At 40.6% G+C, this 23,719-nt stretch overlaps 1 protein-coding gene across 1 annotated transcript in view; it reads right to left on the reverse strand.

Moving 5' to 3' along the window:
- Positions 1-922: 922 nt before the first annotated feature.
- adgrl2a (adhesion G protein-coupled receptor L2a) overlaps positions 923-23,719 on the reverse strand; it is a 102,671-nt gene continuing 79,874 nt past the window's right edge. Inside the window, exons 11-23 of the mRNA XM_080473482.1 lie at positions 23,474-23,596; positions 22,895-23,100; positions 22,070-22,243; positions 18,230-18,439; positions 17,280-17,500; positions 16,587-16,653; positions 12,533-12,624; positions 9,855-10,023; positions 9,502-9,630; positions 8,400-8,496; positions 6,525-6,653; positions 5,820-5,837; positions 923-3,535 (exon numbers count right to left, since the gene is read on the reverse strand). Coding sequence (XP_080329608.1) covers positions 2,694-3,535; positions 5,820-5,837; positions 6,525-6,653; positions 8,400-8,496; positions 9,502-9,630; positions 9,855-10,023; positions 12,533-12,624; positions 16,587-16,653; positions 17,280-17,500; positions 18,230-18,439; positions 22,070-22,243; positions 22,895-23,100; positions 23,474-23,596 — 2,477 coding nt within the window. The 3' untranslated portion in view covers positions 923-2,693. The remainder of the gene's footprint in view (positions 3,536-5,819; positions 5,838-6,524; positions 6,654-8,399; positions 8,497-9,501; positions 9,631-9,854; positions 10,024-12,532; positions 12,625-16,586; positions 16,654-17,279; positions 17,501-18,229; positions 18,440-22,069; positions 22,244-22,894; positions 23,101-23,473; positions 23,597-23,719) is intronic.

Here is a 23,719-nt window from a genome sequence, read left to right on the forward strand (position 1 = left end):
TCATATACATTTGAAAAAAAAATTAGAAATAGATTCACTATATTTCAGAGACCCTAGCAGTGAATCTTAAGGCCAACAGCTGCTCTAAAAAGCTGAAACTAATTAAACTGTATCAATTTGAGAGTTGCAATTTCCAGAAGGTGTTTTTATCTTTCATATTATGGAAATATTTCCAACTAGTATTTTAGGTAATATACATTTAAACTCAAACTATTGGGGCTGTTGTAAACAGATAAAACATGGATGTGTGTTTTACAATGCGTAATGGAAAACAATGTGATTTCTTCCCCTCCTTATTATGCCTGTCGTTTCAAGTCAACAATCACCACAACACTTGATTCCAAAATGACATTCAAGGGGTCTGCGCAAAAGATCACAAATGAGAACATAATTCTTCTGCAACAATTTGAAGCCTCAGATAATTGCACAAAATGTCACATAATTGTTGAGAAAGTCAAAACAACACACAGCCCACACAGCATTATGTGCAGTGACATAAAGTGCATTTTTTTCCTCCAAGTTCTGAGTCATTTCCTTCGATGCCAAATGGTAAATAGTGCAATTTCCAGCTACCCTGCTGAGAGCTGTCACTCTGCCTCAACTGGTGTTATATTAAATGCTTCATAAATTAGCATTACCTGAGGCATAAAGTGTACAGGAACCGACTGCGGGCTTCAGCGACAGCAGACATTAATTAGAGCAAATATGTGTCATACAAGGCCATATTATGGAGAATATAATTTTACAACGGCAGCCAAGTGTAACATTGACCCCTTGTTAGGTCTGTGGACATATTTCTACTCCCACACAGCATTAAAAGCAACACCGTACTACATGATTTCTGCAGCCCCGGACCCTTAAATGGTGCCAAATTTTCTTTTTGCTTATTCAATAATATACTAAGTGGACAATGCTTTGAACCAGTGTCATTTTTGAACCTTTATTAGTGTTACAACCACACAGAGGAACATTTACAATGCAATTTTCCTACCTGAGATTTTCTCATCTTTGAATCACATGGAAAGATTTGGCTTCTGTAACACATACGGTGGAATGAGCTCTCTACTCTGCAGCGATTGAAGAATTAGCAGGGAAAAAGAAAGAAAAAAAAAAAGAAAAAAGGAATCTTCTGGAAAATAAATTTACTAAAACTTCCCTTTCAAAGTGCTCGGGACTTGCTTATAAACCTGAGTCATAAGTGTATTTTTGTCCATAGCAAAATAATTCAACCTATCTTCTCAAATAGTACCAAAAAACACAAAGCATTAAAAAGCAACTGACATTTGACAAAAAATCTCACATTTATTTTCATTTGTTAAACAAGTGTTGAACTTTACATCAGTCTTAAGTGATGAGCCCCTTGATAACATGTTTACATAAAAAAAACATGAGCTACAGTACAGCATGTATACCAGTGCTGGGAAATATTCACACATTTCCCATTTATTTTTTGGAAAGATTTTTAATAAATAAACTATTCAAACTCAAGCGGAAGAACTACATTTATAATAGAAACTTTATTGTCAAAAGTCAGTTTCATTTCAGTTGCGCTCGCCCATCACTCTGTCATGACTGGTAAAAAGATCTATTTCCACCAGAATTACACAAAAAAACTGTGCAATGCATAAATCACCTAAACTGGGTTTTTGCATTCCCATTTTACTAAAGTAATGCCACTTTGGCAAAGTCAAATAAACTCGATGGGCATCATCAATGAAACTCAATCAGCAAAAAACACTGTTCACAAGTGGAAAAGGTGATAATGTATCTTTGTAATCGGTTGACGTCTTTCTTTTTATAAGCCTTTACTTTCAAACATACTACCATGGATGAAGTGTTGGAACCATAAACACACGGTATAACATATGTGCAGTTTCTACACAATAGTTTCTCAAACGTTAAATTTTGCAAGTAAAAGGTTTCTTCATATTTATGGTTTCCCAAGAATTTTCATTTTACACTAGCAATACAACAAAATATATATTTCAGCCATTTTCCTTGACAACAGTTTCAAGGTACAGTTGAGAAAATATAAGGCCAGGGGCTTGATTGCTAGTGGTTATACAATCCAAACTTCGTGGTGATGGAGATGGACCAGGATCTTATATTCCTTCTCTAACAGTCTGATGAGGAACATTTTACAAACGTGTCCATGTCCTGGTCTGGGGGTGGCGGTTTGTTTACAATAAAAAACAGGCTTGAACTAGGATGTCGGAGAGTGTATGTACAACCTTTTGATGGGGGAAATTGCTGATTGAATGCAGTCAATAATGTTTTCCTTTTTTTTGTCTTTTTCTTTGTTTTCGTTGTTTTTTTCTTTTCAACTTTCGTACCTTATATTTATTCAACAGCAGCAGCACATTTAAATACATAGTTGGCTTGTCTTTAAAATTGAAGTTCGACTCTGCATTGTATGTACAGTCTCATTAAAACTTTGCACTGCCATTGCTGTGCTCCAAGTCTATTGGTCTGCGGGAAGGGAGCAAGAGTGGCGTGTCTACAGTGGGGGGTGGAAGTGGTGATGCAAATGAGGACGAGGAGGGCTGCACATGGCTAGAGGAGGGAAGATGACGCTGCTTCTAGGCTCTCTCCAAAACTGAAAGGAGCACATCCCTTTCCTTCAATAGTGCGTGTTTCGATAGGTCGGGGTAGCAGACGTACAGGAAGAGGTGTTGGGATGATTTAAATACATTTTAAAGGCTTGTCACTAACTGCATCTGTCCTTCTCTTACATCGCCCTCAGGGATACAGTCCTCTTTATTAATGGGGATAATATAACCATCACTGCTTCCTCGGCCTATTTGGTAATAAGCTTGAAGCTGGTTGCCAGAGCCCAAGTTCGGCATGCTCTTGTAGTAAACGTCCTCATTCTCGCTCCTCTTGGAAGGGGACAGGTCCTCCACCACGTCGGGGCTGCTCTCGGGGCACGGAGAGTCTCTCAGATTAGGCATACTAGTGTACAAAGAGTCTCTGTTTGGGGACTGAAGATTTTCATCGGGGTTGGTGGGCGTCAGCTGGCTGACAAAGGTCTCCACTCCCCCATCGGTCCTCACCTTCTTCTGGGGTGCGTACAGAAGAGAGTGAGTCCGCTGGGGGATGAGCGGCGCCTCCAGCTCCTGTTGGTGGTGCAGCTCGAGGCCCACGGCGTCACCCATGTGTACCAGTGACGAGGCGTCAGCAACGATTGCGTCATCGTCACTGCTGCTGCCACCCACCACCGTCACCTTGGGCGGAGCCCGCTCCGTATGGTGGTGATGGTGGTACTGTGGTGGCTGCTGGTGGTGGGGTGGATGATGTAAACTGTGGTGCTGCTGCTGTTGGTGGCTTTTGTTACAGGCACGCAGGTTGTTGTGTACTAGCTCGGAGATGATCATTTTCTCGAAGGCAGCATCGTCCAGACTGAGGCCGCAGTCTACTACCTGCACACTGTCGCCAAAGTCCCCATTACGGAGCGAGTAGCTATTATTAAAGTTACCATTTAGCGGTAGAGTATCCATTGCACTTGTATCCCTCACCGCATTGTTCAGTGAGTGCCCTGGAAAGAGAGGAGAATGTGAGGGGATTCCACATTAGTAAACACCAAGAACTATAAAAGAAAGGAAACAAATAAGTTTAATGCTGTTTAGGATGCAGTTTCACGTAGACTCAAGTAAAATTAGGCCATGCCATAAATCTGTTAGTTAGGGCACAATCTCTAACATACAAAACATCTGCATGCATCATTTGCAATGAGAAATCATTTTACTTTCTCACATATGCATTTGGACTTTCCCTTTCTGAAAAAAAAAATGCTTCAAAATGAGCAGGGCGTTGTGCGATAAGAGTCTGCCACAAAGGTGACGAGGCAATGAAAAAGATCCCAAACAACATTAATAGACAAACTGAAACAGTAACCACCATCACAACACACAGGGCAAAAGTAGATGTCCACAAATATGAAGCCACAAACGGGCAAGCTACAACACTTGGAGGTTTTTCTAGCAACTAATAGGTTGGATGTGCTGGAGTAAGGAAAAGAACAAAGATGGGAGAAATGACAGACAGAAAAGGGAGAGTAGTAATGTGTCAACATGGGACAGCCATCTTTGTTCTCACTACAAGGGGAGCCCACAAGCAGCACTCCACCATCACCACACACAGCAGGTGAAAAGACTCACTTTGGACAACTCACATCATGTTTGTCTGCTCAGGCTATCTGGTCTAAGAGCAGCTGATGTACAAAAGAAAGTAAAATGATTTATTGTAACATGGAGAATCACTCAAAAGAACAACAAAATGTAAAGTAAAGGTCTTAACTGGAACTTAGCAAGAGCAAGGGTTCAGCAAATGAAATAAACAAGCATCAAACAGCTTTTACTTTTACGAATTGAAAGCCAGCAGCTACTTTTTCGGTCCCTTTTTGGGAGGGGGGGGGGGGGGGGGGTAAGTTTGTGCTGGTGAACTTGCTGTCCATTAGTTGGCAGCTTGGACACCCTAAGCTGGCAAAGGTCAGAGCTTGCCCACAACCCACCACTTGGCATCCGTCACAGTTACAGTCTCCAGTGAGCCCCCAGTCGATAGTAGACCAGCAAACGAAAACAGAGCCACTGCAGAGGTCAGATGCAGTCATGTTAGGAATCTCCCGGAGCATGGAGGTCATGAAAAGCAGCAGCAAGACGGATAAATATTAGCTATGATTAGGAGAAGAGACAGAGAAAAAAAAAGTGCCTTGCTATGTCTCGCTCGACGCCTAGTAGAATAACATGTGAGAAAAACTTGGAATGTATTACCAAGAGTGGAGTGCATTTACAGAGTGAGAGTGTTGATTAAGGCACACAATGTTGTAGATAACACAAGGCGTCCCCTTCCCTGCCTGTTTGAACTGTTGGGGCAACAATACTGCCCTTTTCTAAATTTCCATTTCTTCCACAAGCCACAGTTTATAAACAAGCTTGTATATATATATATATATATATATATATATTCCAAATTGAGGGCATTTGTATGGGCTTGTGTCAGAGTGGTGGTGAGTGTGATGTTGTGATAAAATTCCTGTGATTGTCCTGCCAGGCAATTTCCCAGTGAGGACAAAATAAAGTTATCTAAAATTAGAACGAGGGCTGCAGCAGAGTTTCAAGCCCATGTTTGCCTGAATAACAGAGCAGAGATTGTGTTTGTAGGAGGTATAATAAAACAGCAGTTTCCACAAAGCCAATTGGAAATTAGGAGAAATGGCGAAAAATAAAAAAAAAAAGTTACAAAAACAAAAAAAAAAAGAACCCAGGAAAACTGAACAGCTGCGACCATGACATCCACGCGTTTATGTGTGCAAGGAGGTAATTTAGAGTGCAGACAGGTGTTGTCTGGTAATGTGCGAGGGGAATATAACTGGACACTGTAACTACTGAGAGCCAAGTGAGGACGAACGGTTGAGGAGACAAAAAAAAAAAAAAAAAAAGACAAAAAGAAGAAGAAAGAAAACAGAAAGACTTTTTTTTGATGGAGGCTTCTTTAGCACAGAAAAAAAAAGCAACATATTTTTAGGGTCAGTAAAAAATAAAAAATAAAATCACAAAATAAGCAGAAGAGAGAAAAGCAGAGAAATGGGCTTCGGTGATAAAACTGTCAAATCAGGATGATTACTCCGAAGAAATCTTTAATTTCCTCTCAGCTTAGATTAGAATTTGGGAGGATAAATTTTGTGAACCACTTGCTCACTGAGTGTGTGTTAATGGCCTAAAGTAAAAACCAGTGATTGTGCCGGGGTTTTGGTTGTTTTAAAATAAGCATGCTGAAAAAAATTTACATTTGATAGGCAAAGTTAAGTTTTACTCCCATACTTGTCTCTCTGTAGGTCACTAGAGGGAAGCACAGGGGAAAAGCACAAAACATGACAAAAGATGCCATTTCAGTTTCAAAACAGAATAGCACATATAATCACAGCACAGTGTGAAATATGCTTAAATGTCATGTGCAGCTGAGATACAGTGTTTTTAAGAGTAAAGGTTTTTTTTCCTTCCATCAAACACTTATCTATTGCATTTGTTCATCAAAGCTTGACGTTTAGAATGCCTCAACAATCAAGTTCCCTCTTAAAAACTTATAAAAGTAACGAATCACCTCAAACACTGGGCATGATAACTCTTAATATCCATGCAGTTTATACCAAAGGTATACGTCACTGTTTACATTATCTCAAGGCAGAACGTGTAGTATCTCTTTCCCATCTAAATCATTATGTCCCATTCAGAGCTTGAAGAAGAGACACATGAGAACACAGAGACCGAACCACAAAAAAATCTCTGTGCAGCGTGACACACAGACGTACACTGCCTTATTGTGTATAGTTAATAAGCAACGCGCACGCGCACACACAGTACTAAGTACTGCATCAAGCGTTTGGGAGACAGTGATTCAGAAGGAAAGGCGATACTGCAGAACATCCTGCTTTTCATTTGGCCTGCCGTACAATGAACTGAACAGACAGAGAGAAAGGAAAACAGGCAGAGAAAGAGTCTGCAGGTGAAAGTATTAAGTAAGCACACCTGGCGAGTTAAACACTGGAGCCGTGGGGGTGTTACATACGACTGTCTCAGCCAGTAAGGTGTTATAAGGGTTGTTAGTCCCTTGTGGTCGCAGCAGAGGATTTGTTAGTAGATAATTTCCGGTCATTCCTGGAGTGGTAAGACAGAAGAGGAGCAGATTAAGTTGGCAGTAGACAGTAATCGAAAGTGTCATGGAAAAAAGAAATGAAGAAATTCTTCAGTAACTGCGTACTGAGATTATGGATATTCAGGGTCTACGCAAGAATATGAAACTGTGGGGTGTATTGCGAAATAGTGAGCACAGAATAAAGTTTGAGAGGTGACCGGGGAGAAGCAAGAAACCAACTATTTTTACATGTGCCAAAAATATTCAACTTTTAGCTGGCCTTCTGCTGTCGGCCTTCCAATTCATTTGGTATGTGTGTAGCAACTCATTCATAAGCCATTTATTTACCAATCAATTTTCAACCAACTGTGCTCATTATTGCATTCTGCCACCATTCACATTTGCTTATTATCTTGAGCAAGCATCCTTTTTGAAAAATAGCCTTTGTGTAATTATGCAAAGGTTTTGCTGCTTGAATCAGGTCCAAATATGAATTCTCCTCAATCACAGAGAGGAGAATCTTTCCAAGCTTTCAGATCAACATTTTTTATGAAGACTCAACATTGGCAATTTTCTTCCAAATCTCCTCTTTTAAAAAAAGAAAGAAAAAAAAAAAAAGAAAAAAAAAAAAGCGTCCTCACAGCTTACGGTGAGTTTTAAGGATTTTAAGCATTTTCAAGCCATTTATCAGCGGGGTTAAATGCCATCTGTCATGTTGAGAAGTCTCCGGGGAGGTTTTTAATGACAGGGAAGTGCTTCTAGGAGATAGAGCCCTCCTTCAGTGCACCGACTCTCCAGGGTAACTCGGCCACTACACCCTGGAGTGATCAATATCCAACCTTTACATTAACATCTCCAGGAAATGGTCCCGTTGGAAAAAAAATAAAAAAACCTACTTCTTTATTGTTACTAATGTATCAGCAAGGCACAATGTGCTTCAAGGCCCTGGATGTTATGTTTTACTTTGTGGGACAATGAGAGAGAAAAAAAAGGCAAGAAGGCAAAGAGTTGCAGTGACAGGAGGCCGAAGACGGAAGAGGAGGGAGTGAAGTTAAACTATCATGGTGTAACCCACCCCCCCCCCCCCCCACCCCCCTCCCTTCCCTTGGCATGCTTGGAAAGCCATTTCAGAGGCAGCAGAAAAGCCTAACAACACACTAAGCACTCCAGGTCAGCCAGAGTTGAACATCATCTTCTCATCATCATATTTGTGCTCAAGCTAAATAATAAATGACAGTTTTTCCCCCTCTCTCATAAATCCTCCCGTAAAGTAACAGAGGTCACCTTATACGCCAGGCAACAAATGGCCTTTTACAGCATGTAAAGATTTTTCTGAAAATAAACTTTACTCCTCCTACGTTTTTTTTTATTTTTTGTCGGTGTCTCCCCTGAGCCTGAATATGAACTTTGGACAGCCAGCACTTAAATAAAAAAACGCTCCTCCATCCTTGCCCCAATTTGAGACTGACGTTACCGGCCAGAATGACAGTGCACAGAGTATTTGAGGACGGATTTTTGTAATCCTTTGCTGGCAGAACAGGGAGACTACACTAAAGGCCTAAATCCCCACCCCCTTTTCTTCTTCTTCTTCTTTTTTTTTTTTTTAACCATACCGCTCTGTCTTTTCAAGCTGAAGGCATTTATTTTGATTACTGGAGTAGGACTCTTTACGCCGGTGAGATCACTGGAACTTGAGGGAGGTATTTTTAGCTGGATGATGAAATGTGTGCATAGGTGTGCATGTGGAGAGAAATGAGGTGTGAACTGACCTTGGTTAAGGGTGGAGGTGCTGTTGATGTCACCTGAGATAAAGGAGGACTCAGATTGCTTTCTTACGGTGTCATTCCACATTCTCCTGATACGACTCTGTCAGGTCAACAAGGGACAGTAATTAGGACTTTAAACAAGCCCGTTCACCTTTTAGGCCAATTTTTTAATTTATCTCCGTTGTACAACCTGTACCATTCCTCACAAGCGGCTCATACGCACTAAGTTAATATGCAAATGTTTGGAATCAATACAGGTATAGTTGAAGCAAACTAGCTTTTGAACATTTTCATCTCCATTCACGATTCACTTGAAAACACCTGAAGGTTCAAGTGTGATAGGGACGTCTCTCTATGAATGAGAAATTGTTCTAAGTAGTGGTTCCCAACCTGGATTTCTAGATTTCCTTTGATTTGCCAGAGATAAAGGAGTCACTGTCTGGAGTGATATTGTCAACACAAATGAATTCTAAAAATTCTTAGAATTGAGAGCAGAACTGGTAAACTGCCTATTGTTTTTTTTATTTTGAAAGCGTACGTGTGCCCACCAGTGTTGGCTGTGTGATATTTGGCAAATCAGAGATTGGGCAGCCTTTTTAAGGAAAACTTAGGGGAACTTCAAAGAAAATATTATGGGAACCACTGGTGAAAGGCTGATAAACCTTCAATTACAAAATAATGCAAATATATATATAATTTTAGCCATTTTAACTCATCCTGCAGCAAATTGTGCCTGCAATGCTCCTTAAACAGAACAGTATTATTTCTCGTGCACATGACGTTAGTGAGAAAAAAAGATAAAGCAAGTGCTAAAAGGGAAAAGAATAGTACTCATGCAGTACAGCAGATGCTCCTTGTAAAATGTGGAATATTGCTTGTGTCTCTTGATCTACCTCTGAAGTTAAAATGCAGCGTATGCATCTTTTTCTTTTTTTTTTTGGCGATACTTATGTGCTCATGATGAAAGTACATTCTCCTGAGCAATTGTTTAAACGCCAGGGCTCTTAACAATGTAAATGAGGGCTACGATGAGTGTGTCTGTGCAGGAGACACTGTTTTCTTCTCTCGTTGCAGCAAAGAGGGAGCATTAAAGCTGCTGGGCTACCTGTGTACCAGAAGAGTAGCGAGCGCTGGTCCGCGTGGTGGAGGTCTTTGCAGAGCCGTGCGAGCTCTCCGTCGGCAGGCCTCCGCAGCAGTACGTGTGGCGGAAGCACTTGCTGTACTCTTTGCGGACCTGCACAGGCAAACATCCCACTGTTTACATACAGTGTTGACTTTACATGTGACTGAGCCACGAGCCTGAAGAAAGCAGTGTTTGTTCTTTATATCGGCATGTGGCGCTCTGTGAATAGGGCATGCTGCAGTTAAAGCTCGGTCTTGACTCGTTCACACTAACACGCCTTTAGCCTTGAGAGACAAATCACTGTGTTTGAGTGTGGCGGATAACAAGAGACTTACCTTTTTCTGGAGAAGGCAGTGGAAAATGAAGATAAACATTCCTTGAAAGGTGTTAAAAATGGTGAAAAGGTACGCCATGACTAGTGAGGCCTCGCTGATGAAGAAGAGCCCGAAGGACCACGTGAGACCCAGAAGGAAAAGCAGAGCGAAGGCCCCCATGACCCAGGATCTGAAGGACGGCAAAAAGAAACACAGGGGGATGACAAATCCAACATAAAAAAAATGCTCAGTGACAGATTAGTGACTGCAGCTCTTAATCACTACGGAGAATTTGAAAAAAAAAAAAAAAACTGTAGAGAATAATTGTTGAAAAAAACCAAAAACAAAACTGTAACACAATGAAAAACAACCGTCCTCCCCACCCAATCATCCAAACACTCTCTGCAGGATATTCATATTCAAACAGATGAAAAGAAAAGAAAAATTTTGATCGTTTTTTTTTTTCCTGCAAGTGACTTTTTATGTGAATATACCAGACAGCAAAATCACTGAGCACAGCATTATTTTTTTCAAATAACAAAAGGCCTAAAACACAATTATACTCTAATTTGTATTTGGTGAGCCTATTATCACCCCCTCTTCCTTCATGTGAAGGTCCCGTTGAGCCTTCAGCTGTGGCAGTGGTCACAGTTCGGTGCTCAAACAAACAACAGCAACAACAACAACAACAACAACACAGGATTTCAAGATGACGGATGTGGCAAAAGCGACCAGTCACAAGGACAATGGATGAGTAGCTTTCCAGCTGCAATTAGGGAAGGAATGAGTTAACAAAAGAACGAAAGAAAAAAAAACACAGACAGAGGGGGAAATAAGAATAAAGGAGAGAAGAGAGAATAAACTACAGGCTGAAAAAAAAAGAGACTTTTGGGCAACATGTCCTTACTTGATAAATCGTTTATTATCTTCATAGCTAGAGAGCATGACAGGCAGGAAGAGAGAAACACAATTAGATTAGAGCGCATAACAATGTGGGTTAGTCGGCATTTGAGTGATATATGTTTCCTCAACTTTAATTTTAAATTATAACTCAGGGGGTCTAACAATATAGTGTCTTGTGTGTTTTGCTCTTGATAAAGAAATGACAATATTGCATTTAAAGCATGTGGTCTGAGGTTGGATTTGCATTTATGCCGCTGCGTGTGCGTGGGTGGTGGTGTGTTTGTAAAAATTATCTGAGGTGCATGGTAAAAGCTTACCCAGGCAAATCTGTATTATAGTAGCCGTCACAAACGCGATAATTACTGGTGTGGATCGCAGAACAGAGAAAAGGGGGAGGAGAATGACGAGAGAAAAGAAAGGAGAGGGTGCGCGTTAAACTTTGCCTTCACATGCAACATGCGATGACCATTGTGCTACATCGACTTTGACACCAAACTCTGGTAGGAAGAACAAGGAAATGAGCACAACATAACAGCATCAAGTACTTCAGCAGTATAAACAAGCCGGGGAGGAATCATTGATCACATTCAAGAACAAAATGTACACCAGTATATATGCCACCACAGGCAGCGAGTGTGCTGTGTTGAGGTTCCCTTGATGCGGGGAGTCGCCTATCTCAAGTAAACTAAGAAGTCAAAATAGCCCTTGTCTAACTGTTTTCTCTGATTGCAGTTTTACCACAGTGCTGCAATGTTGCACACATTCATTAAGGGAAAAGAAGAAGAAGAAAAAACAAAACAACTGGATGACAATAGCCCCGCTTGTACCCAAAGTTGAAACATAAAACAGTTCAAATTGACAGAGGGGTGCTGCCGTATTGCAAACAACAGGCCCTCTTAACCCCAAATGGAAATGCATTTCAAATGCAATCTGAAGCAAAGACCAACACCTTTTTACACCTTAAATGCAAAACAAATAGAACAAACAAACCAAACAGCTCATAGCCCATTGCATTCCCTCCAAGAGAAAAATGCTGAGGTGACGAAAAGAGCCTCAATAAAGAGGAATATTTGGAATGATTTTCTGTCTGTCTGTCTTTTAAAAAATAAATAAAAAAAATTTCACATCCGATCAGTGTGTGACCTGCTTCTGGTTTCACAGTGTCTTTGCCTGCATATTATTGTTCTCTTTTGTGAGGATGGATAAACATGTAATCTATTGATTTTTGTGTTTTTGAATAAAGGTTTTTTTCAAGTCAAGTCAAGTCTCTTTCTTTCTTTCTTTCTTTCTTTCTTTCTTTCTTTCTTTCTTTCTTTCTTTCAAGGTTGAAACATTTTTTCGTGGAGAACAGACACAATATCTGTTCCGCTGCACTCCAGCCTGCCAGACAGCTAACACTGAATAGTTCATTCACAGCCACACAGTAATGTGTGTATCACGCCAGTGTCTTTCTGAAGCTCGCAGTTTGGAGCACAACAAAACATGAAAAGAAGACTCACAATATATGTGTGTGATCCACAAGACAGTTCGGTCATGCCAAAAATAATATACCTGTATCGAATATGAGTGAAAATCTCAACCTGGTCACGACAATTAAGAAATCTGAGGGTCAATAACGGGTGATTTATTCTTCTTTTCTTCGTTATTTGAAACGTAATGACTCAGCGGGTGTAAAACAATCACTTAAAACAGTGCAAGGACTTTGACTTTAATTGAGGTAGCGGCAGAATTGCACCAACGTTATATTGCGGATGAGAAAAAGAAACGAGAGGTTCAAGAGACGACGCTTCACTTACTTTATGTTTTCCAGTCGACTGGAGTCTGGTTTCAGGGTAGTAGAGTGCTTCACCATTTTGTACATCGTGATGACCAGAAAGATGAGATTGAGCTGTCAAAAGAGAATAATGACAATATTAATATATGAAGATGTAAGGCTCAAAGACACAACAGACAGAGGAAAAAGGCTGTTAATTTGTCTATAAGTATTAAAAGAGGCGAGGCTTCACCTCTTTGTATGTCCACAACCTAATCCAATAAGCATCTATCGTTCCAGCGAGTCTCAGACGGACAGACTGGCGCCAAATTTAGTGTCATTCTATATCAACGAGAGCATGGAAATGCATTAAAATCTATCACTGTTTAAAAAAAAAAATGAAACAGCCACACAGCAGCTGGCTGGCACTGTCAGAGGGGAATGAAAAGTACCAAGAGAAATAAGAGCGCCTCTTGTACAAAACAACTGCATATCATTTTATGCACATAGTGAAATATTACAAGGCATATGCAGCTCCAAAAGGCTTGAGGGAACATGGTATATTTTGTTGGATTTTTGTGTGTGGCCAGATAACGAGGGAGAGGAAAAAACGGAAAAAGAGAACGGCACAGGGTGGAGACATAAGATGCCGTTTTGTGCTTGTTTTATTGTATTAAATCTTAATGGAGCTAATGGCAGCTATCAGGTTGAGACCAGGACACTTTGTGCTGCGTTTCGAAGTGCAAAATCCCCTAATACCCAAAAAAAAAAAAAAATCAAAAAAAAAAAATCAATCAATACGGTGATGTAGAAACACAAAGGCTGAATGGTCGAGAAAGAAGCCCCCTCCAAATAATTTACTTCAAAACATTTATTCTGGGGCGAACTGGTCTCTGACACAGCATGTACATGCACCCGGAAGATGAACCAAACTGTGTTTGTATTGCAAGCCAGGCATGTATAAATAATGTTGAGGAGTATCTGAGAAAGAAAAACTGAGATGTGTGCCTCCAATAGAGCATATCAAAGGATCAAGAAAACACACAAGACAGATACTGTGTGAGTAGCATGTTAGTAACAACTACAAACAAAAAAAACTAAAAAAAAAAAACCCTCAAGCTGAAGCAAAACAAAATGACCCAATACAGACAAATAAAACCCGCCGACAATGACAAAAGCTTTTATCCTGCAGAGCCTCACAAAACGGTGCATTTCGGTGTTATTTAGTCGTCTTTAGAACGCAAAACACTGGCAAAAAGAAAAATGGTGACAAACTACCATCACAATGGACCTTTGTGAGCTGGTCTTAGACCACAGCCATTCACTCGAAAACAGAAAATCTTAGAGCTCTGGTGCACACTGCTATCAAAAGCCTGCTGGTGATCAATATATCACCCTCCACATGCAATCAACTCATGGAGTCGCTTAAACTAAGCCAGGTTTTAAAAAAAGAAATAGACGACTAGAAAAAAAGGAGAGAAAAGAGAGAAAAAAAATATATATATTTTTTTTAAAATATCACAGCCAGCACTAAAACTCAGTTTTGTTTCACAGCTATCTGCCATTATTTCTGTGAGCCGCCTGCGTGAGTCAGACAGTGGGGTGGGGTAGGGGGGGAGGGAGGGAAGGACGAGGGAGGGTGAGGACTTTTGAAAACCCTTTCACACAGCCAGCAGTGGTGACATGGATCCAATGAGACAGAGGAGAGGGACGCAGTACTTTAAAGTAACCTAGCAGCACGGCACATGTTCCCACCCCCACCGACATGCTTTCGCAGCCCTTCCCGGGGGATCCCTCCTGCTAGAGCGGAGCTGCCTTACCTCCATCCTTCACTCTGTCTCTGAATCATCACTGCAAGCCATGCAGAAGCACCTCGCCACACTGGGACTGAGGAGAAAGCTTTTTCTGAAGTGGACCGTGTGTGTACACACTGAACTCCAAATGAACTGCTGGAGATAAAATATTAAAGGTGCAGATGGAGCTGTCCAGATGATAAGAACTGCTCACGACGTGTCATGATCCAAGAGGCCTTGTGTTGAATCTATCTCAAGCATACTAATGGCTCCCCCCACCAGTCATTGCTTCCATGTTCCCCTTTCATGGAGCTAATACCCCCTGTGCCCAGAGACAGGGCAGCCTTTGCTTCAGAGCAATGATCTAAATAGCTGCCACCAGCTTTTGTTTTCACTCAGAGTTTAGGAGCCGTATCAGCCAGAAGTTGATAGAACAAACAACAGGAAAGGGAAGGAAAAAAAAAAAAGGAGAAAGAAAAAAACACACTGTGGGTCAAAACCTGTGTTGCTTGCAAAGACATGGTTTGGAGATCATGAGGGGATCCAAGCATGAGTCAAAGCAGCACTGTTTTTCCTCCATTTCTCTGCATTTCCGTGTCCAGCCCCTTTCTCTCATTGACAAGGACAAAGGCAATTTGTAGAGAAGCCAGGGTCACGGATGGTGTAGACAAACCTTGCTCCTGCATGCTCTCTGGGGGCCGCCCCTTTCCACAGTACTTTGTCTTTTTTTGAGTCAATTGTTGCACAGAATCAGAGCGGCATAGCAAGATGCCTGAGCCCGTGCAACAAAACCTCATTCCTGTCACACATTAGCTCTGCTGCAATACATTAGCTTCTCACAGGGTCATGATTCTATCTCTCCGGTCATCACCACCGGGATCCTGATCATCATTTCCACTGCAGATATATTTTTCATGCAAATCATTATAAGGGGTAACACTCAATTGCAGAACAATGAGGGCCCAATTTAAGAAAAGGAAACATATTCCTGTGTGGCTGACAGAGCATTTGCTGAGACAGGGAGAAATGTATGTTTGCTTTAATATGATGATGGCTTTTCCTCAATTATAAGCTCACACATTCAAAGCGGGTGCACATAAGGGGAGGGAAAAAAAAAAAACGGCATTGGAAACAAAAAACAGACATTTCAGCATTTACTGAAAATCATTACAATTGCCAGGTCTTTTTTGCTCTTTCCCCTCAGTTGTTTTTAAATGCTACATCGAGTGGCTATGTCTTGTCTTTGAGAAACCGTGAAATGCAGTCCAGTGAGCAGATTCGACTTCTGTTTACTCTGCTACTACACAGACAAACTGCTGCACTGCATCTTTACTTCGAATGCTTCTTGCAGTCTGCGAATGGTGTGCAGAGACTCGCTGGAATTTGACATGGTTGCCCCTTCTCTCTGGTATATTTTCAGTGTCAGCTTGATGTTCAACAGAGGTCACTGCATCTGTAGACACTGTACCAACCATTAGGATGGATAATGAATACAGTACTGAACAAATACCACCCATCCTCCCTGCACAGCAGCAAGACACGTTTGCAGATCGTCCTCATCCTTTTGGTGTGTATAAGGGCAAAGCATTACATGGTTTGATGGGCTGAGAGGATATATGTGAAGAATACCACCTGCCATTTCGGTTTTTTTTTTTTTTTCTTGTGCAGGGAAGTAAGACTCCCTAAGGTCTCATCCTTCCAAGCCCCTCTGATGGAGCAGGAGATAATAATGTCATGACCAGTAAATAATTGCATGCCTCAATGGGACATATGTCAATATGATATGCTATATGTCCTTCACCCTTGATGGTCCTTGACCAAACAAAGAGGTGCCTTTGCTTTTCTTTTCCCAGACACTGTCACATGCTATTTTCACATGGGCAAACACAGAGGCAGGATGATGCAGAGGAGGGAGAGACTCCACGTTATGGTCTGCACTGTAAAACGCACATATTGTCCTAATTTTCAAACGGAATAATAGTTGCTCTGAGGCCATTCAGCATTGTCTGTAAAGTGAGACTTCACAAAGCTGTGTCAAAGTGAGGTTTAAGTTCACTATCAAATACTGATCCTTGTCTGGAGGTGAGAGGCAGAAAGAATCGCAGGATGCCTGGAAATCTGTCTTTGGCACAAAATTAACCTGTCATCACTGAGGAGACTTGGAGCAAAAAACCTGCTGACTGTTCCTCTCAGTTATACTATCTCACTTCCTTTATCTTTCCCCTGCATCTCTTTCATTTCATCCTCTCAGTCCCTTCCTTACTCTGTCAGTCTGGGCATTCAAAGGAAAATAAAACAGCTTACCATGATGATAAAGGTGACAGGTCCTATAAAACTCCATATGAAATGATTATCCACACTTAGCCAGCACCTATGACAAAGAACACACATTTCAGCTTCAGACAACACAGACTACAAAGAGTAAAACCAAGCTCACACAACAAAACAATAATGAAAATAAATCAGTTTTGCGTGAACTGAGGTCTTGAGATTGTGAGAGTGCAATTTAGCATCTATAGTTTTATTAACAATGTGTTAACACAACGTGTACAAAACAGAGAAAACCCCAGGTATCTCCTTGAAATAGCTGAGTCTTAGCTGAGATATGGCCATTAATCTATGTAAAAGGATTTTTCTACACAGTGCTCTTCAGTTTAAGAGAGCATTTACAAACAAGAGGTCACAGGAGGGTCTTTGAGCAGAAAGGCATTAATGTAGCTGCGCCCTCCCCTGAAACCACAGTGTCGAGTCTGTCAGCCACTTTCAAATGACATAAAAAATTGAACAGCTGCCCATCCCTGGCAAAAAAAAAAAAAAAAAAGCTCAAATGTTTTGGTGTAGACTCTGGGGATGCAGGTAAGGTGTTGGCAGGACTGATGAGTAGATTTCTTTTCAAAATCTGCCACATGCAGACGCAGCAGTTAAGCCCCGCACTGTGTTCGCATCCAGTATGTGTGCTCGGCACTTCCAAGAATGTGTTCACAAAGCTGCACTTACGCCTTCTCAGTCCCGTAGCTCTTGTAGTCGATAGCTGCAGAGACACTGACTACGATGGCAGGAAAGAGATAACCAGACACGTAGTAATACTTTTTCCGTGAATATTCGCTCTCAAAGACCTCCACGAGCATGAGATACAGCTGGACGCCTTCAAGGCACATCCAGGTGAAGGAAGCCAAGAAGAAGAAGTGAAGGATCCCTGCTATAATGGCACATCCGATCTGAAACGGAACAAAAATTGAATTAATCCCCGCCCCGAAAAAAATAAATAAAGAATCTTCAGAATTCAATAAATTAAAGTATAGATAAAAAAAGATTGTAAAATGACAAGCAGCATCTCTATAGCTGTGTTTTTTATTTATTTTTTATTATATATTATGCCCTGGCTTTTATTAAAACTCAGTGAATGCGTTTTTTTTTCTGTCTCACACAGTAGAAGACATCAGCGAAACTGATGAAAAATGGTAATGAATATTCATTCACCACATGGGCTCCAACTATACACAGGTTCGTCTTTCCATTAGTACTGTGGAAATTTAAATGCCATTCATCTTTTGAGGTTAGAGTTAGGAGATTTAATCATGCAGCTCGGCATTGAAAGCTTTGTTGCCTGACTGTACGCAGAAAAATGTTTGGTGATTCTGGAGACGGAGGTGGAAATGTACGGGGTGAAAAAGTGGAATGGATACAGGCTTGGTTGAAACTGTGCCTTTAAGTGAAAGAGGATAAAAGACCTGTCAAGGGGAAGACATGTCCCTTTAGTAATCTATATTAATGGTGCTGTCCCACTCGTGTCATGTCAGGGACAAGCATAGAAGGTTAGAAACAAACAATGTTTAAAGTCTCATCTATTTCACTTTGAAGGGTCTTTTGTTTTGGGGGCGAACGGAGATAAAGTCAGAGGGTCAGAATCAACACCAAATCAACATGGTCAAATTGTTCCAGCTTACCTCAGGTTTCGTCATATCGATACCAATTAGAAATATTAACTCTGCGATGAAGAGATTAATGCACAAGTTCTTGTGTATGGTATTGCGATCGCTCTGCAAGCCTCGGAAAAAGCAGAAGGTGAAGATGCTGATGATGAGGCAGACGAGTGACACCACGATGCCGACGCGAGTGATCACTGTCAGAAGATATTCATGCGGTCCACTGGTACTCTGGAATAAAGAAAAAAAAAAAAAATACAAATAAGATAAATATTAAATTAAAAAATAATTAGGTGAAGTGAAAAGACCTTTTACTTTCAGCTCCATGAAAAATGATCAGAATAATTTGATCGCAATATATGATGCCAATATATATATACATACAAAGCACTGACTTCTATATAAATGTGACAAAAAAACATGAGAAGGGCCTACTTCATTTTAACTCCAACATTATTATAACCAATTCATCATTCTCAGTGCGTGTCGTTCCTCTGCTCATATAGAAATCTAATATTTCTATATTGGATGCAGAGGACGTAATATTTGTGGGCGATTTGCGACGCCAAATACCAATATGGCAAAAAGCAAAGTAAAGTTAATCTGTTTTTAAGCCCTGAAATTACCACAACCACTGACTGACTAGTGAGAAATTACGCACAACGTGTGGCTTTATGCCGTAATATGTTGTCAATTGCTCTTTGAAACTGATCCACAGATTATTTTTGTCGTGGATGTAGTGAAGCGCTTTGCACCATTGTTTGCAAAGGCACTCGGAACAGTGTGACGTGATTCGTAGGTGATTTTTGACACCAAATACCTTTTGGGAAATGCGCAGAGTGAAGCTGATCCTAAGGATGTACGTGGTCCCAAAGTGGGCCGTATGGCCAGTGGTTGTGAGAGAGACAAGAAGTAAAATACCTAAAAGATTAAGATTCTTCATTGCTATTTCTTTTATTTCTTTTAAAGCTTTGATGTATTCCTTTAATTAATACATTGCTTTTATTTCTTTGTAAAGCTTTCATGCAATTCTTTCTTTTCTTTAATTTCTTTGTAAAGCACTGGGAATTGCCTTCTGTTTAAATAGTGCTCTATAAATAAATATGCCTTGCCTAATTGTAGACACCATGTACATGTCAAATATGCAATATATGTTAAAAATCACTTAACTATTAGATTAACATATATCACCATCAATAAATCAATCAACCAATGAATGTAGAAACACACACACACACACACACACACACACACACACACACACACACACACACACACACACACACACACACACACACACACACACACACACACACACACACACACACACACACACACACACACACACACACACACACACTATATTGAATTAACACATATACATATCTCAGAGGGCGAAACATAGTAAGCTCAAGCACTAAAAGATTCCAGTGAGAAAACTGTCTATTGACCCTCAAGCAAGCACTTGGCAGTAGCGGGGAGTAAGAACTCCCTCTTAACAGGAAAAAACCTTCGACAGGACCAGATTTAGGGTGGGCGGTTGTCTGCCTCAATCGGCTGGAGTGAGAGGCGAGCGCAGAGAGAAAAGATGACTATTGGGAAGCAACAAACAATAAACAATGAGTAGGTTGTGCAGTGGGGCCAGTCACTGCAAATCAAGAGGCATATAGCTACAGACTCCTCAAGACAGGTGCACGGAAAAATTGGATGGAAAGGAAAGGAGAGGTGGCCGAGCACTTGTCCTAAATAATGGTTTAAGGTCATCTGAGTCAGCAGTGACTATATGTTTTAACAAGAAACTAGTGTTAGGTCGAAACTTAAAATTAGGAACCTCCGGAACTTAAACCAAGAGCCGGCCCCTTTTGAAGGCTCTTGGAATCTCTAATAAGCCAGTTTTTTTTTTTTTTTTTGGAACATAGTGAGTGATCTTGTAATGATATGGCACTATGTGGTTTTTAAGATATTGGAGGGGAACTTTTCTATTAATGGTTTTGTATGGCTACAGAAGGCCTTCATTGTCTATAAGAAAATCTAATGCAGGAGAAATGTGACTTGACAGTCAGGACTGATTATGCAGCACTGTATATCAACTGGAGGTACACAATCATAAAGGATTAAAATATTCCAGTGCATATGTAACGCACGGATACACCACACTTCCAACAACAGTCGGACAGGATAGTCTTAATTTTATCAATCATATTGGTTTATAAACACAGTAGTACAAGCATATGTGAATGTTGAAGGGATTTAAATATCCCCATGGTTCTTTATGGCACTGTAAAAGGCCAAACCAAATACTGTGCAGTGTATTAAAATAGTGTGTCAAAGATTTCAAGGACAAATACAGACAAGAATCCAGTACTTCATTGCAGTCATTTTGTTTTCAAGGTGAGCTTCAACATGAGCTTGTGTTTTATAGGTAAATGCATTTAGCCGACTTCTGCATGGCAATAGCGCCTCCGTGTTGTATTATTCTTTTCAGAAATGATGGTCTGCAGAAAAAAAGATAAAGATAATAACAAAAAATTGTTTCTAGCAGCAAACTTTGTGAACCTCCATAAACTAATTGTATTTGTATTGAGGCATGATCAGTGGGATCCACAAATTGAGACTCAGACATACAGCCAGACTGGTGAGGCTTCTTTAATCCCTAAATTATGTCCCAGTCTATGAAATAAAATGCTGTCATCTGTGGAGTCAAATACAGGCATGAGTCCATTATCTGAGGCAGTGAGAAAGTAATTGGTAAATTTCACCAGTGCTATTTCCATATGATGATGCACTCTAAATCTTGAGACTGTTAATCTCTGTAAAGAAGCACTGGTCACACAGTCAAATTGATAAGCTTTTTTAAGGATTTAAGAAATAAAGGAAAGGCTGGATATAATTCTGTATTTGGCTGAACACCTGGATCAAAAGTAGGTTTTTAAGCAGTGGTTAAATTATAGCAACCTTAAAAGCATGTGACTGCAAGCGGAGAAAATGGATTTAAGATGCTAAGTGATTTGTGTTGGACTGATTTGGGCTTCTGTTTAAGGCTTCGCTTTCTTGCTGCTGGGGAGAGGAAAACATACATTTTGTAAAAAGAAAAGTGGACCCTGGAATAGGACATTGCATGGACAATCTTGTGCTGCTGATTCATTGTGACACGCAAAACGTGACCTCGGCAGCTGCTGCGCACAAGAACAACCAGTTATCAGCTAACATTTCATAATATGCAATAAAAGCCACTAAGACGACCTCAAGCACATGCTCCACCAATGATTTAAAACCATAAAAACAAAACGGTTCGTTGGGAGAAAATAGAGTGCAGCAGGAGAAGAAGAAAAACTTCATTGGCAGACACCTATCTGCTGCGCATGTGTAGCACGCGTTCTCCAAAAACTCTTATAAACAGAATGAGTAGGTATTCTTGGTATTCACAGCTGTTCGTCTCTGCGTCTGCCAAGAGGGTATATTTAGGCCCAAACCTGGGCTCTGATTCCAACTCAGTAATTCTCATTTCCATTACTGCAGCAAACAGGCAACAATTGGACCATATTGCATTATTGGGAAAGGAAGTCGACATGTGGCACCCCAAACAGAAGACAGAACAAGAACCGACAGAAGTAGCCGTTGTTTGCTCAACTCGCGAACCTGGAATACCACAGGGTAAGAAATTAGTTCAAATCTTTGCAAAACAAGTGCATGAGTGGACTAAATCTAGGTCTCATTTTGAAATTAATACCTGCCGAGAGAGATGTGGTGTTACTGGATGAGCTATTGGCTGGGATACATGGACAAACAGCAGGGCAGCACAGCATGTCAACAACAGGAGGCAACATTATATATATATATCTCATCAATCACGCAACATACCTTGATTTCTCGATGTGCCATGAGGATAGCAAAGTTGGTCAGGTGGCTGCACGAGCAGGTGGTGTGTGTTTTATTGGAGTCCAGAAGTTTGCAGCCTTGGGTGGACCAGTGGCCCATCATGCTCCTCTCAGAGTAATTCCAGAAAGAGCAATTGGAGTTGAAGTAGTGCTCCATCTGCAGATAACAAGAGATATGGTTAAGTGTCCAAATAATTGACTTCCTGAAATTGAAGCACATGGAGAACACAAAGGCCATTTACCCCCTACTCATACAAAGTATTTTTCTGCACTGATATGGATGAGGATTTTTCACTTCACAGCTCTTATGAAGCAATTCATATGTTGTATCTCATTTGGCACATGCTTGCCAAATCAACCGAAGCATAGTTGGGTATATGGGGCCTTAATAACAGAGAAGCATAATTGTTTGACTGCATGTCTTTAGAATTGCACAATTTCTGTGATAAAGAATGGAGACATGCATGGCCCTCTGGGAACTCTAGTGACAACTTTCAAAGACGAAAGATAATTGGTGCTCCAGTAATTTCATCCTAGATTGTAGGGCTAATCTAGGAGTTAATTTCCCCCACCATAAAAGAAAATGGGTATCATTTATATCCCAATGTTGATTAAAGAATTAGTTTTCATTAAGAATTCACTTAGGTTCTAAAGACTCCTTTAATTTGATGTTCAATGACTTAAATAAACTGCCGACTGACCTAGCCAGACATTTACAATTCAAATTGCAGATCTCTGTCTACACTGGAAGTTCCCTCCTGTTGTTTTTTAATATGACCTCTCCATTCATTTCAGCAGGAACACTCACGTCGATGTGCTCCAGGGTAAAAATCACCGGGTCATTAATGAACACACGGCTGGACTCCTTGTTGATTGAGGCAGCGATGATGTCAGAATTGACAGCCACAGACACGTTACGGCCGTAAGCCTCGTTGGCCATCTTGATGGTTGCGTTTTCTGTACTGAGGAACTGGCTCAGGTTTTTGTAAAGCACAAACACCAGCTTGGCGACGCCTGTAGGGTGAAGGATTTCAGCAGCCATTAAAAGCAGGACGCAGGAAGGTGCACAACATTTCGATAAGGTAATAAGAAAAAGAAATCAAAGAGGAAGTCTAAGGAGATAGGCAAACATATTTAAACAATCCAATTTATTTTAGTCTAGTTAAATTAAAATATTTCACACGTGGCCCGCATAAATGAGAGGAAGATAAATTAAACAAATTGCGGAGAGAGGTCTTAAAAGTAGCATGAGGTTTTTTGTTTTTTTTTACATGAACTCCACCTTCTTGTAAAAAAAACAACATTTAAAGAGCATCGCATGAAATCATTTCAAATCTGTCTGGTCTTGATTTGCATAAAGATTCCCTCTTCTTCTTTTTTCGCTCACCGTTCCGGCTGTTGAGTTTTACTGTATTGGCCGATAGCTGGATTGAAATCCCGCCCTTGCTCGGTTGTGGAAATTTAAAGTCTTGAACTTGGCCGTCTGTGCTGAGCACGTAGACATTCAGGACTGTGCCGGATCACATCCAGGAAAAGGCAGTGTTCGCAAAGAAATAGAAAAAAAAGAAGAAGAAGAAGAAGAAGAAGAAGAAAAAACAAAGAAAAAGATCAGATCTGTTAACAGACAGGTTAT

This window comes from Lipophrys pholis (genome assembly GCF_963383615.2).
Source record: "Lipophrys pholis genome assembly, chromosome: 10".
Taxonomy (NCBI): Eukaryota; Metazoa; Chordata; class Actinopteri; order Blenniiformes; family Blenniidae; genus Lipophrys; species Lipophrys pholis.